Source organism: Vipera berus, assembly GCF_964194415.1.
Source record: "Vipera berus genome assembly, chromosome: 10".
NCBI classification, from domain to species: Eukaryota; Metazoa; Chordata; class Lepidosauria; order Squamata; family Viperidae; genus Vipera; species Vipera berus.
The window spans coordinates 17618811-17631490 of NC_138213.1; the positions used below are offsets into that span (position 1 = coordinate 17618811).

The window sequence follows — 12680 nt, forward strand, 5'->3', positions numbered from 1 at the left end:
AAAAATGTATTTGGGCGGTAGCTGAGTAGTGCTAAATAAGGAGCCTCCTGGAGAATCAATGAAATTAAAAATGATTAAATGACTAGAGATAATACTGAAGTAAGGGAATGCTAAAAGTATATTTTAGGAAAATGTGAGACTAAGGCTAGTATGTCAAACAGTGGTTGAAACATATACTGTTAATATTAGTGTTCAAGAAAAAAGTAAAAAAATGCAATAAGAATGTTGAAAAGTGGCAAGTACAGGTATAGGTATAGATTGGGGGTCTTCAAACTTGGCCCCTTTTATGACTTGTGGACTTCAACTCCCAGAATTCCTCAGCCAGGCAATTCTGGGAGTTGGAAGTCCACAAGTCATAACAGGGCCAAGTTTGAAGACCCCTGTATAGATAGTGAAAACAGAAGAAAGTTGAAATAGAGGCATACTTTACTTACCAAGTATGTAGTGCAAGTTGCATAACCCCTTCGTAAGTAAACTATGCCTCTTATGTATGTGAAGCTGCACCGGATGACTGAAGAATGCCATTATTGTTCTTGTTGCACAAAAGAAACGATAACAAAGGTGAAGTTAAGGGAATCAGTTTGTCAGATGTATTAAGAAAATTGGCAGAATTTGGACTGGGAGGGCGTGAAAAATAAAAACATTTGCAGTGTCCCTTTACCTTGGCAGGGAACAGGCAGATCAGAGGTTTATCTTTTAGCAAGTCGTGGAGAAAAAGCTTACTGCAGATTTGATGATTTAGAGCAGGGCTCTTCAAACTTGGCCCGTTTATGACTTGTGGACTTCAACTCCCAGAATTCCTCAGCCAGGCACGCTTACGACCACAATTGTGCTGGCTCAGGGATTCTGGGAGTTGAAGTCCACAAGTCATAAAAGAGCCAAGGTTGCCTACCCCTGCCCTAGTGGGTGGAGTGGGTGTGGATGTCTTATAATCCGCCTTTTTATTTCTGCTCTTTTTTCGTTGGATGGTAGGCTGGGCTGTAGACTCGGCTCCTTGGCTGTTGTTTACCACTTTCCTGTCTAACCTCTCCTTGTCAGTGAACCTATTTTTGACATTACCTTTGGCCCGTCCTGCTAAGTTGCATATTTCACTGGCAAGATTTATGTAGCCAGGCTGTGCAAATAGCTTCAAGCTGATTTCTGAGTCACCTGTCCAAAGTAAATAAATTATAGCTATTTGAAGCTCTGTGTCGAAGATCCTGATCTGATTCCTGTAGTACTTCTTATCCAGTCCAGGTGAAAAAGCACATTGCAGCTGGTTCAGTGCAGGTAATTCTCAACTTACAAGCATTTGTGGCAAAATATCTCTGTAGCTCGGGTGTAGGATGAGGGTGACGGTCCGTTTTCCGAGCTTGTGGGTTGGTTTCTGAACATTTTGTTACCAGGCTAGGTAACATCTTCAGGATAGCTTAGGGCACGGGTATTACCCTCGCCGTGTCACGTGACGTGTTGCGACGCATCGCCCCTTTTTTTGCATTGCCGGAGCTGGGGTGAGCTGCGGCCTCCGCATGACGCAGCTGGCCTGCGGGCTGGCAGTTTGACACCCCTGGTTTAGGGGACGTGTCAGTGTTCTTCTCTTTATAAGGGCCTCAGGTGTGCGTGTGTCAGGTGAGGGTCTTGCAATGGGTCTTGTGATGAGTCAGTTGTGAGTCATCAGTGAGAGGCTTGTGATGGGGAGGTTACATCAGATCAGGATCATTGAGAGATGGAGGTGGGTGGGTTGAGGGTCAGTGCTGTCCTTGGTGGGTTGTGTGGTTGATTTGGATTCCGAGGGGTTCCTAGGCTGGTTGTAGGTCAGTGTTGTTGACGGAATGGCTTGTGGAGTGCCAGGCTTTGGTGAACTCATGAGCGTGGTGGATGGTAGCGTGGCCGATAATTTTAGTGTTGCTCCAATTGAACTGGTGCTGTTTGGTATCGGTGTAGCATCGGATAGAGTTTGGTATCGGGTAGAGATTAACGATTTGGGATCGTGGCATTTGACTGCCAGCCGGTGTTCGTGGACCCTGGTTTTTAATTGACCTGATGTTTTGTCCCACGTAGAATTGGGTGCCCTGGGTCACATCTGACCCATCGCAAGACCCATCACAGACCCTCACTTGACATACCCACACCCGAAGCCCTTATGCACAGAAGGAACACCGACACTGACGTCCCCTCAACTCCGCTGAAGATGTTACCCAGCCTGGTAACAAAACGTTCAGAAACCAACCACAAGCTCGGAGAACGAGCCTTCACCCCTACAAGCATTCGTTTGGTAACTGTTGGTAACACAGCGAGCACAACGGATTTGTGTTGCTGCAAGTACTTCTCTTCCAGTAGTAAAGAACATGAACCTCTGTTGTGTTTACATTGTTTGGTCCACTACAGTTCTACTTTGCAGATAGTAGATACTCTGCCAGGGCCCTTGTAATAGTTCAGAAGTTTGAAATTAGTTTAATGGACACGATAATTTGATGGAAGACTACACTGTTTTTATTTAATTAGTGACTTCAAGTTAGCGTTGACTCCTGGCGCCTGCTAGTTCGTGCAGTTTTCTTGGCACGATTTTGGCAGTGGTTTTCCATTGCCTCCTTCCTAGGGTCAACAGAGAGTGACTGGCCCAAGGTCACCAAGCTGACTTTGTGCCCAAGGCAGGACTAGAACTCAGGAGCGTGACTTTCCAGCTTGGTGCTTTTATCCACTTCACCAAACTGACCCTGTTTGGCTTTGTAGTTGACCTGCAACCGGTGGAATCTGGATCTTTTAAAAGGGTGAGGCAGTCATGATCTGCTTTTACAGTCATTATTCCCAGTGCCCTTCCACAGCTTGTCATGGCATTGCAGCCCAGATACTTATCACCATGTCAATCTGTTAACAAATATTTAACTCATCTGACGTTCCTTTTGACAGGTTGCGCCTGAAAAGAATATGAACGGTGACCCTAACCCCTAAATTTTGGCTTAGTTTCCGCCGGGCCATATCTGAAATGGAGTCCATGGCTGACCTGTTGAATCCTGAGTGACAGGATCCCGTAATGAAAAATGGAGAAAAAACGGAGAAAGAAAACAGCCTGATGATTAGGCTTCAACCGGAAAGACTATGCAGACAAGACTTTTGCTTGGCTCGGACAAAACTTTAGCGCCGTCCACTTAAAGAGCACTTAAAACAGAGCAGCTTTCTGGGGGTACCCCGGGACTGAGGGAGAGAAAGAAAGAAAGAAAGAAAGAACTGGTTTGTGGAGAATCACATGTGTGAATTGAATCCATGGCAATCTGGAAATGAAACCTCCTCTTTTCCTGAACATGCGGTTTGCAAACACCTGGTTGTTTCTCACTGCAATCTTACTCTGTGGCAAACACCACCTGGGCACCAGGCTGGGGAATTCCTCTCACGAAAGTCACTTGTGCCCCGACTGCTCTCCTCTGACCCTGAAGGTGGAATTCTCCTCAACCGTCGTGGAACACGGTAAGGAGTTCTTTGCAGCAGATTCTAGCTCTCATAAAATGAAGATGCAGTTGGTCCTCGACTTACAACCATTTACAGGTAGTCCTCGACTTAAAACAGTTTGTTTACTGACTGTACAAAATGACAGCGGCACTGAGAGAAGTGACTTATGGCCGTTTTTCACACTTACGACCGTTCCAGCATCCCCACGGTCACAGGATCAAAATTCAGACCCTTGGCAACTGGTTCACATTTATGATGGTCGCAGCGTCCCAGGGTCATGTGATCACCCTTTGCAATTTTCTGACAAGCAAAGCCAATGGGGAAGTTGGATTCACTCTACAACCATGTTACTAACTTAACAACTGCAGTGATTCGCTTAGCAACTGAGGCAAGAGAAGTCCTAAATTGGGGCAAAACCCACTTAACAAATATCTTGCTTAGCAACAGAAATTTTGGGCTCAATTGTATTCGTAAGTCGAGGACTACCTGTATTTAGTGACTGTTCAAAATTACATCAGCACTGAAAAATGACCAGTTCTCACCCTTTTGACCATTATAGCATCACCATAGTATTCTATTCCATTCCCATTCCCTATTCTATTCTATTCCATTCCATTCCATTCCATTCCATTCCATTCCATTCCATTCCATTCCATTCCATTCCATTCTATTCTATTCTATTCTATTCTATTCTATTCTATTCTATTCTATTCTATTCTATTCTATTCTATTCTATTCTATTCTATTCTATTCTATTCTATTCTATTCTATTCTATTCTATTCTATTCCATTCCATTCTATTCCATTCCATTCCATTCCATTCCATTCCATTCTATTCTATTCCCATTCTCTATTCTATTCTATTCTATTCTATTCTATTCTATTCTATTCTATTCTATTCTATTCTATTCTATTCTATTCTATTCTATTCTATTCTATTCTATTCTATTCTATTCTATTCTATTCTATTCTATTCTATTCTATTCTATTCTATTCCCATTCCCATTCCCATTCCCAGTCTAGTCTAGTCTAGTCTAGTCTAGTCCTGTCCCATCCTGTCCCGTCCAGTCCATTCTTATTCCAGCCAGCTTCCAACATGCAAAAGTCAACAATGGGGAAAGCCGGATTTGCTTAATGGCCGAATGATTCACTTAACAACTGCAGTGATTCACTTAACAACAGTGACAAGAAAGGTCACTTTGGGGTAAACCTCACTTAACAACTGTCCTGTTTAGCAATGGAAACGTTGGGCTCAATACTGGTTGTACGTCGAGGAAAAGCTGCTGAAAAGGCCTGGCCTGTCTTGTGCAGAAGAAGGCAGTTGCGTAGCAGAGAAACTTATCATGGCAGCAAAAGGCTGATTAATTTATTTGCAGTATATTTTTATTATGGTAGGATTGTTGTCCTCAGAAGGCCAAATAACGTAACTGGCCTTGGAGACTCTGACCTTGGCTACGTCTAGCTCATTATTAACTACTTCGTCGCAGTCGGCAAAGTATGTCTTCTGCGTGGTGTATGAAATCTGTTTCGCGCTAAGCCGGAGATGAGTCATGGACTACAGCCGTTAACTTTTCCAGCTTTCTAATCTTGGGGGATATTGGATCCCTGCTGAGCATCTGCCATAACATGTTACGGACGTGTTGGGGCTTGCTGTGTCAGGACTCATCAGTCTATGTCAGGGGTCGGCAACCTCGGCTCTTTTATGACTCGTGGACTTCAACTCCCAGAATTCCTGAGCCAGCTATGCTGGCTCAGGAATTCTGGGAGTTGAAGTCCACGAGTCATAAAAGAGCCGAGGTTGCCGACCCCTGGTCTATGTGAACAGCAAATACATCAAGGCAATCCTGCATCAACGCGTTTACATAGTCAGATTTAAGAGGGAGGCGGTTTGGTATAGTGGTTAAGGCATCAGGCTAGAAATAGGGAAGCACAGAGTTCTAGTCCCACGTTAGGCACCTTGGGCCAGTCTTTCTCTCTCGGCCCTTAGAAGCAAGCAATGGCAAACCTCCTGTGAAATCAGCCAGGGTTGCCGGAGCAGGTACTCCAGAGCAGGGCTGGGACAGGCTGTCTGGAATGTAAGGTAAAGGTAAAGTTTCCCCCGCACATGCGTGCTAGTCGTTTCCAACTCTAGGGGCCGGTGCTCATCTCCGTTTCAAAGCCGAAGAGCCAGCGCTTGTCCGAGGACGTCTCCGTGGTCATGTGGCCGGCATGACTAGATGCCAAAGGCGCACGGAACGCTGTTACCTTCCCACCGTAGTGGTCCCTATTTTTCTACTTGCATTTTTACATGCTTTCGAACTGCTAGGTTGGCAGAAGCTGGGACGAGTAACAGGCGCTCACTCTGCTACGCGGCACTCGGGATTCGACCTGCCAAACTGCCAACCTTCTGATTGACAAGCTCAGCGTCCTAACCCACTGTAGGCAGGCCTAAAAGCGGCCGGAGTGGTTTCTGACTTCCTGCCGCTTTCCCCATTGTTTGCGCTTTTGGGATCTGGCAGGGAATGTCAGAAATTGTGATGACGTGGCCGCAGCTCACATTCAGGCGCTGAGTCCCCGAATCGTGATTGCGTGACTCTGGGGATGAGAGAATGGCCACCTCTTCACCGACTCTTCAGAAGTAGCCCTCATTTAGCGCCAAGGTAACTTGGAACGGTCGCTAAAGCAGTGGCCAAAACTCAAGGACAACCGTAGTTCAGGCATCTGAAAGGAATGAGTCCATTTGTCAAACACAGGAATTTTTGATATTGTGCTATAAGCGACCTGACCTAATGAAAATCAAGGAGGACTAGGGTGCTGCCCGGTTCCTTTCTGTCATGGAATAGGGGAATGGCCTTGGGCAAAGAGGAGATGCTGCCCAGAGAGCAATCTGAGCAGAGAGGCAGGAGCCCCCAAGAGCTTAACGGTCAGAGGAAGAAACTTAGGAGAGACACTCCCCCCCCCTTGATGGATCAAGCAGTTGATTGAATGAATGAACGAACCTTTTATTATCAAAGTACAACATCTATACAGTGAAATTGGCTGAGCCTCCCTTCGTGCCCCCAACCACCACCACCACAACTCACAGTGACAACAAACCCACCATCTTGTTACACCATGGGAGCTAATTGCACACAATGCACTGGCCTCACAAGTCAATCGTACGTAAAGTTATTTCCCGTTCAGGAGCCTGACAGCCCATGGATGGAAGCTGTTCTTCAGCCTGTTGGTATGGCTGACTATACTCCTGTATCTCCTACCTGATGGAAGGAGGGTAAAGAGGTACCGACCAGGGTGTGAGTCGTCCCTGAGAATTTTCCTCACTCTTCCAAGGCAGCGGGCCCTGGCGAGGTCATCCAGTGGTGTCAGGGGACAGCCCACGATGTTTTGTGTTGTGCTCACCACCCTCTATAATACTTTCCTGTCCGCGGCTGTCAGACCAGCATACCAAACCACAATACCATACGAGAGGATGCTCTCTATAGTAAACCGGTAAAAGAGGGTCATTAGCCGTTGTTCTGCCCTGTTCTTCCGCAAGACCCTGAGGAAGTGGAGTCTCTGTTGGGCCTTTCTGGCCACCTGGGTTGTATTGACTTTCCAGGTAAGATCTTCGCAGAGGTAGACTCCCAAGTGTCTGTTTTTATTTCATTGTTCCTGTTCCTATTTTTTATTCTGTTCCGTTCCGTTCCATTCTTTGTTATTTTTATGAATAACTCAGAAGTGGTGAACACCTTCCTCCTCTTAGTTTCCCCACAACAATGACCCTGGGAGGTGGATTGGGCTGAGAGAGGGCGACTGTTCATTTAGCCTTACAGTAAAAGAGCTAAAGTAGTTCATCATGTTTCCTGTCTGCCTTATCTGGAAGGGCTGACCCTTCGTTTTCAAGAATGATAGATGCACTTCCCTCCGTGTCTCCTTAAGAGGAGTTGATTTGGTGGCCTTTCCTGGAACTTGTTCCAGTAAAAGGCTTCGGACCCCTACACAGTTTTAAAGTTTCCTTGGCCTTTTCTAACATGTAATAAACTGTCCCTTTGCAGAATACATCGTGGCTTTCAATGGCTACTTTTCCGCCCAAGCAAGAAGCAAATTCATTTCAAGAGCACTCAAGAACAGCGACATAGACAACTGGAGGATTGTGCCCCGCAGCAACCCAGCCAGCGATTACCCCAGTGACTTCGAAGTGATCCGGATTGACGAGAATCAGAAAGCTGGGGTGCAGACGCTTGAAGACCATCCCAACATCAAACGGGTTACGCCTCAGAGGAAAGTCTTTCGCTCGCTCAAGTACACCGAGAGTAAGCACGCTCAGCATTTCAGTGAATTGTTCCTGGGAAGAATTGGCCAGCCCTCACTCACTTTCTCTGGAAGTTTGCTGTTTCCAAATCAAGTTTGGTTTTTAAAACCAAATTTTAAAAATGAATTTCCTTTTAAAAAAACCGAAATTCTGCATAGAGAAAAGTAAGGTTTTGCATTTAGGCAAGAAAAATGACACGCACAGGAACGGAATAGGTGGTGCCTGGTTCAACAATAATAATTGCAAGAGGGATCTAGGAGTCCTAGTCGACCACCAATTAGGTATGAGCCAGCAATGTGCTGCAGCTGCCAAAAACAACAACAATAATGCAGCCCTAGGCAGCATTAATAGAGGGATAGAATTAAGATCGTGTGAAGTGTTAGGACCACTTTACAATGCCTTGGTAAGGCCACACTTGCATTCCAGGTTTGGTCACCATAATATAAAAAGGATGTTGAGACTCTAGAAAGTGTGCACGGAAGAGCAACAAAGATGATTAGGGGACTGGAGAATAAAACACGAAGAACAGTTGCAGGAATTGGGTATGTCTAGTTTTATGAAAAGAAGGGCGAGGCGACATGATAGCAGTGTTCCAATATCTCCGGGGTTGCCAGCAATCATTCTTTATGTGTTTTAGCCTCCAGTCCCCTAATTATCTTTGTGGCTCTTCTCTGCACTAATAACAGTAAACCCAAATCCATTGTTAACAATCCATCTGGGTGGTTCGCTTGCTTGGAAAACACTATTGTCAGCGGTTTTGTGGGTTTGGATTGCTCTTTCTCCACACATGGCAGCATCCACAGTAAACAAAGGGAATATGCGCCATCGGCAGCTCGTATGCTACGTTGGGGTTGTCCCCTCACCTTTGATCTATACACCCAGTAGGAAAAAGAATATTCTTCCCCAGAATATCCCTGCAGCCCATGGTGCCCAACCTCTGCATTTGCTGAAAAAAAATGCAGTTTCTTTTCTGTGCCAGTTGAGGAGTCCACAAAATCTTATTTTTTACTCCTTTTTCAGTTTGGCCCGCTTGCTTTGGCCTTGCGAGAGATTATCTTTGGCCATGTCTTTCACCTTGAACTTCACTTTGAAGCTACTGAGAATGTTATCAGGAGAGAGAACCTGCCCATTCAATCTTAGGTGGAGTCAAGGCATGTCCAAGATAATCACTGACTACATGTTTTCGCCCAGCTACCAAGGCTGAAAATGCCACTAGGGCAATTTAGATATGAGATTATCGCCAGAGATACACAGTTTTTATGAATTTGTTTACAAAAATCAGCATTACGCTTTATGTACAGGTAATCCTTGACTTAACAAGCACAATGGGGACTAGAATTTCAGAATTTAATGGCATTGTGGCCATTAAATGAATCATCACATGACTGGACCCGATTTGACTGCGATTTTGGTTGTGGTTTAAGCAAATCACTAAGTGGCCTTTCAGTGAACCCGACTTAAACTTGTGAAACTTTCCCAAATGTTTTTGCTTGTCAGAAACCCGCTGGGAAGGAAACAAATTGCAATCACATGACTGTAGGTTGCTCCAAAATTTGTAAGTGTGAGCCAATTGCAAAGTGCCCAAGTTGCGACCATGTGACCACAGGTGGTGAAAACAGGTTGTAAGGTCATAAGTCACTTTTCCTGAGGTCGTCATAACTTCGAACTGTCGTTAAATCAATGTTTGTAAGTTGCTTAACAACTACATGATTTGCTTAACCACCATACTAAAAATGGTAGTAAAATCGGGTTCGGCCATGTGATGTTTCATTTAATGACCACACTGCTCAGCGTCTGAAAGCAGATACTACAAAGCAATTGTAAGTTATTTCTGAGCCAACCAGTGCAGCATATCAGCCTTTCTAAGCTCAAAAAGTAGCCAAGCATTCCTTTTCAGTTCTTTAATTCTGTAGTAAACTAGACTGCATTGATTTTGTGATCTTAGTTCTTCTATGTGATCTTAGTTCATGATGATCGTACTCAGAAAAATAGCTCCATACGTTTGTGGCAACTGAATAAACTTGACTAGATCTTGGTTTTAAAAAATCCTTCTAAGGTCTAAAACCTCAGGGCATGAATGAAGTAAAAAAAGAATCATGTTTGCCTTTTCCTTTACCGAAGCCTGTGTTCTAACAATGTTTTTCTGTTAACTGTGACATAGCAGTCAGCCGTCTTTTAACGCTGTTGCTAACATACTAGCTCCGATGGATTAGCAAAACATCATATCTGCACTGGATCTCTTCAATTAAATGTCATCTGTGGGGGTCCTTGGTGCTTCCTGAGCTGGGTGGTTTTCGTGCAGACATTTTGTGACCCAACCTTGGTAACATCATCAGCATAAATGATGTTACCTAGCTTGTGTGATGAAACCTCTGCAAGAAAACCACCAAGCTCAGAGAGACCAAGGACCCTTCAGTTCAACCGTGAGCTACAGATATTCTCCTTTTTTTTTTTTAAATCCCATTTATATCCCGCCCTTCTCCGAAGACTCAGGGCGGCTTACAATCTAAGAAGCACAAATCAATGTGCTTAGCAATAGCCTTCATTCTATGTATATGCCTGCTTATTAGGGCTTTCGCCCCCCCCCCAAGCGGCATTATTACAAAGTCAGCTTATTGCCCCCAACAATCTGGGTCCTCATTTTACCTACCTCGGAAGGATGGAAGGCTGAGTCAACCATGAGCCTGGTGGGATGCGAAGCTGCACTAATTGCAGGCAGCTGGTGTTACTTTATTGGTACCTTATCATCTGTTGGGATCCTAGGAGTGTACCCACTTCACCGCTGCGCACACCCCCCTCTGAAATAAAGCCCCTCCCGATACTTGCGTGGTCCCTACCTTGCTGGAATTCCAGAAAGTTCTAGCCACTCAAAGTTCAGTAAGGGGCGGGGTATATAAATGTTTTAAATAAATAAATAAATGTAGGGATAGTTCGGCATGAGAAACTAGGTAGTACACAAGTGCTCTAATTCAGGGTTCCCCAACCCCCAGTCCGTGGACCAGTACCGGGCCGCGGCATGCCAGAAGCCGGTCCACGCAAACGAGCAAAGCCCCATCCGCGAGATGCAGGCAGCACACAAAACCACGCACCGTCCGGTCCGCGGAAAACCCTCTCTCCGCGGAACCGGTCCCTGGTGCCCAAAAGGTTGGGGACCTCTGCTGTAATCGGTCAAGTGATATGTCCATACTTCTCAAACCCCCAGCAGATCCCATTGTTCCCTGTAACGAGACCCGATGGACGCAGAAGTGGCAGTCATCCCGCCCGCTCCGAAGGGCAAGCCTGTCGTTGGGCTCCGGCTTTTGGCACGCAACGGGCAGGCACTCCAGCAGGCGCTTGCTGAGAGCCATACCTCGGCAGGTGGCACAGACCCTTCAGGCAGACGTGCTCTGGCAAATGGGTTTTACAGGTAGGTCTGTTAAGTCGAGGCCATGTACGTTCTTCTCAATTACCAGAAGGGCTTAATAACAGCAGAGCTAACTTTCGGTTTGGAAGATTAGAGTTTTCTTTCTTTTTTTTTTTAGCGTAAAAGAAAAGATTAAACATCCTTCATATTGGAAGAATTCTCACTGCAGGTGGTTGTTTTTTTTTAAACCAAAACCACTTTATGTAGCAGTCGTGTGGAAGGGCGCAAGGGCTCATTGTTGAAAGATGCTGACTTTTGTCAGCTGGAAATCTTGACAGCCCTGGTTTGAGACCCGAGCGCCACACGACGGGGTAAGCTCCCGTAACTTGCCTCAGCTCCTACCCATCTAGCAGTTCAAAAGCAGGCAGATGCGAGTAGATAAATAGGTACCACTTTGGTGGGAAGGTAACCATATGCCTTGGTGTATAGTCATGCTGACCACATGACCGGAGAAGTGTTTCCTGTGGGCATGCTGGCTGGGGATTTCTGGGAGTTGAAGTCTACCTATCGTAAAGCTGCTGAGGCCACCTGCTAAACTCTTAAGGCAGGGAAAATATTTCCATAAAACCTGTATGCATCGGCATTATGTATTTCTATATACTTTTTATTTATTTTTTATTTTAATTCCATTTATATCCCGCCCTTCTCCGAAGACTCAGGGCGGCTTACAAGCTTAGCAGTAGCCTTCATTCTATGTATAATGCCTGCTTATTAGGGCTTTCATACACATGCAGGAATTGTTTCTTAAAACACCCCTCAGAACTGGATCTCTCGTACTAATCTCTGATTGTGTAAAACCTTCTTTTGTACAAATAGGAGGCGGTGTAAGAGTGGCTGTCTTTGATACTGGGCTGAGCGAGAAACATCCACACTTCAAAAATGTAAAAGAGAGGACAAACTGGACAAACGAGAGAACTTTGGACGATGGTAAAAAAAAAACAACAACAACCCAAAACTTTCTTTTACGAGTTGAATTCTCCATCGTATGTTGCAATGGTAATTTTGTGAAACAGGAAGGCTGGATCCGGTTTTTATTTAGGATGTGAAGGCCATCTGGTTATTGAATCTTTCTCCCCAGACCTAATTGCCAGGTTTGACAGGAAAACTGATCTAACTTTATAAGACCTTGAGTCTTTTGCAGCTCTTCGGCCTGGTGGATTTCATTAGGCTCTACTGTTTTTCATTAACTTCTTGAGAAGGAAATTACATTTGGAAAAACATTGAAAAGGAACAATGACCGGGTGCAAACATGAACAGAAATTGTGATTTGGCATCAGGATAGGTTCATTTTGCGTGTTTCATAAACTCATGTCTTCTGTCAGTTTCCGCACTCTTACTTGCCTCGATGTAGTGGATCATTTGAAGCAGGGGTCCCCAACCCCGGGGCTGCGGCCCACTAGTGGGCCATGAGTGGTTCGGAACTGAGCCACGGAAGCGGTGGGCGAGTGAGTAAATGCACATCTCCACTTGCATAAGCAGCAGGTGAGTGCATGCGCACACGGTCCATTTGTGCGAGTGGCGGGGCGCATGCCAGCCACTTGCACGGAACCATTCCCTCCCCCCCACCACACACACACACAC

General features: G+C 45.4%; 1 protein-coding gene across 7 annotated transcripts in view; it reads left to right on the forward strand.

Annotated features, from left to right (window-relative positions):
• MBTPS1 (membrane bound transcription factor peptidase, site 1) overlaps positions 1-12680 on the forward strand; it is a 53215-nt gene that overhangs the window by 4700 nt on the left and 35835 nt on the right. For 4 of the 7 annotated variants that reach the window (XM_081336062.1, XM_081336056.1, XM_081336059.1 and 1 more), the window contains exons 2-5: positions 2890-3444; positions 7440-7697; positions 10899-11102; positions 11916-12026. In XM_081336062.1, the coding sequence (XP_081192188.1) occupies positions 3258-3444; positions 7440-7697; positions 10899-11102; positions 11916-12026 (760 nt within the window). In that variant the 5' untranslated portion in view covers positions 2890-3257. Of the gene's footprint in view, positions 1-1195; positions 1270-2889; positions 3445-7439; positions 7698-10898; positions 11103-11915; positions 12027-12680 lie in introns of those variants that run through there. The other 3 variants (XM_081336057.1, XM_081336060.1, XM_081336061.1) reach the window with 3 other exon arrangements.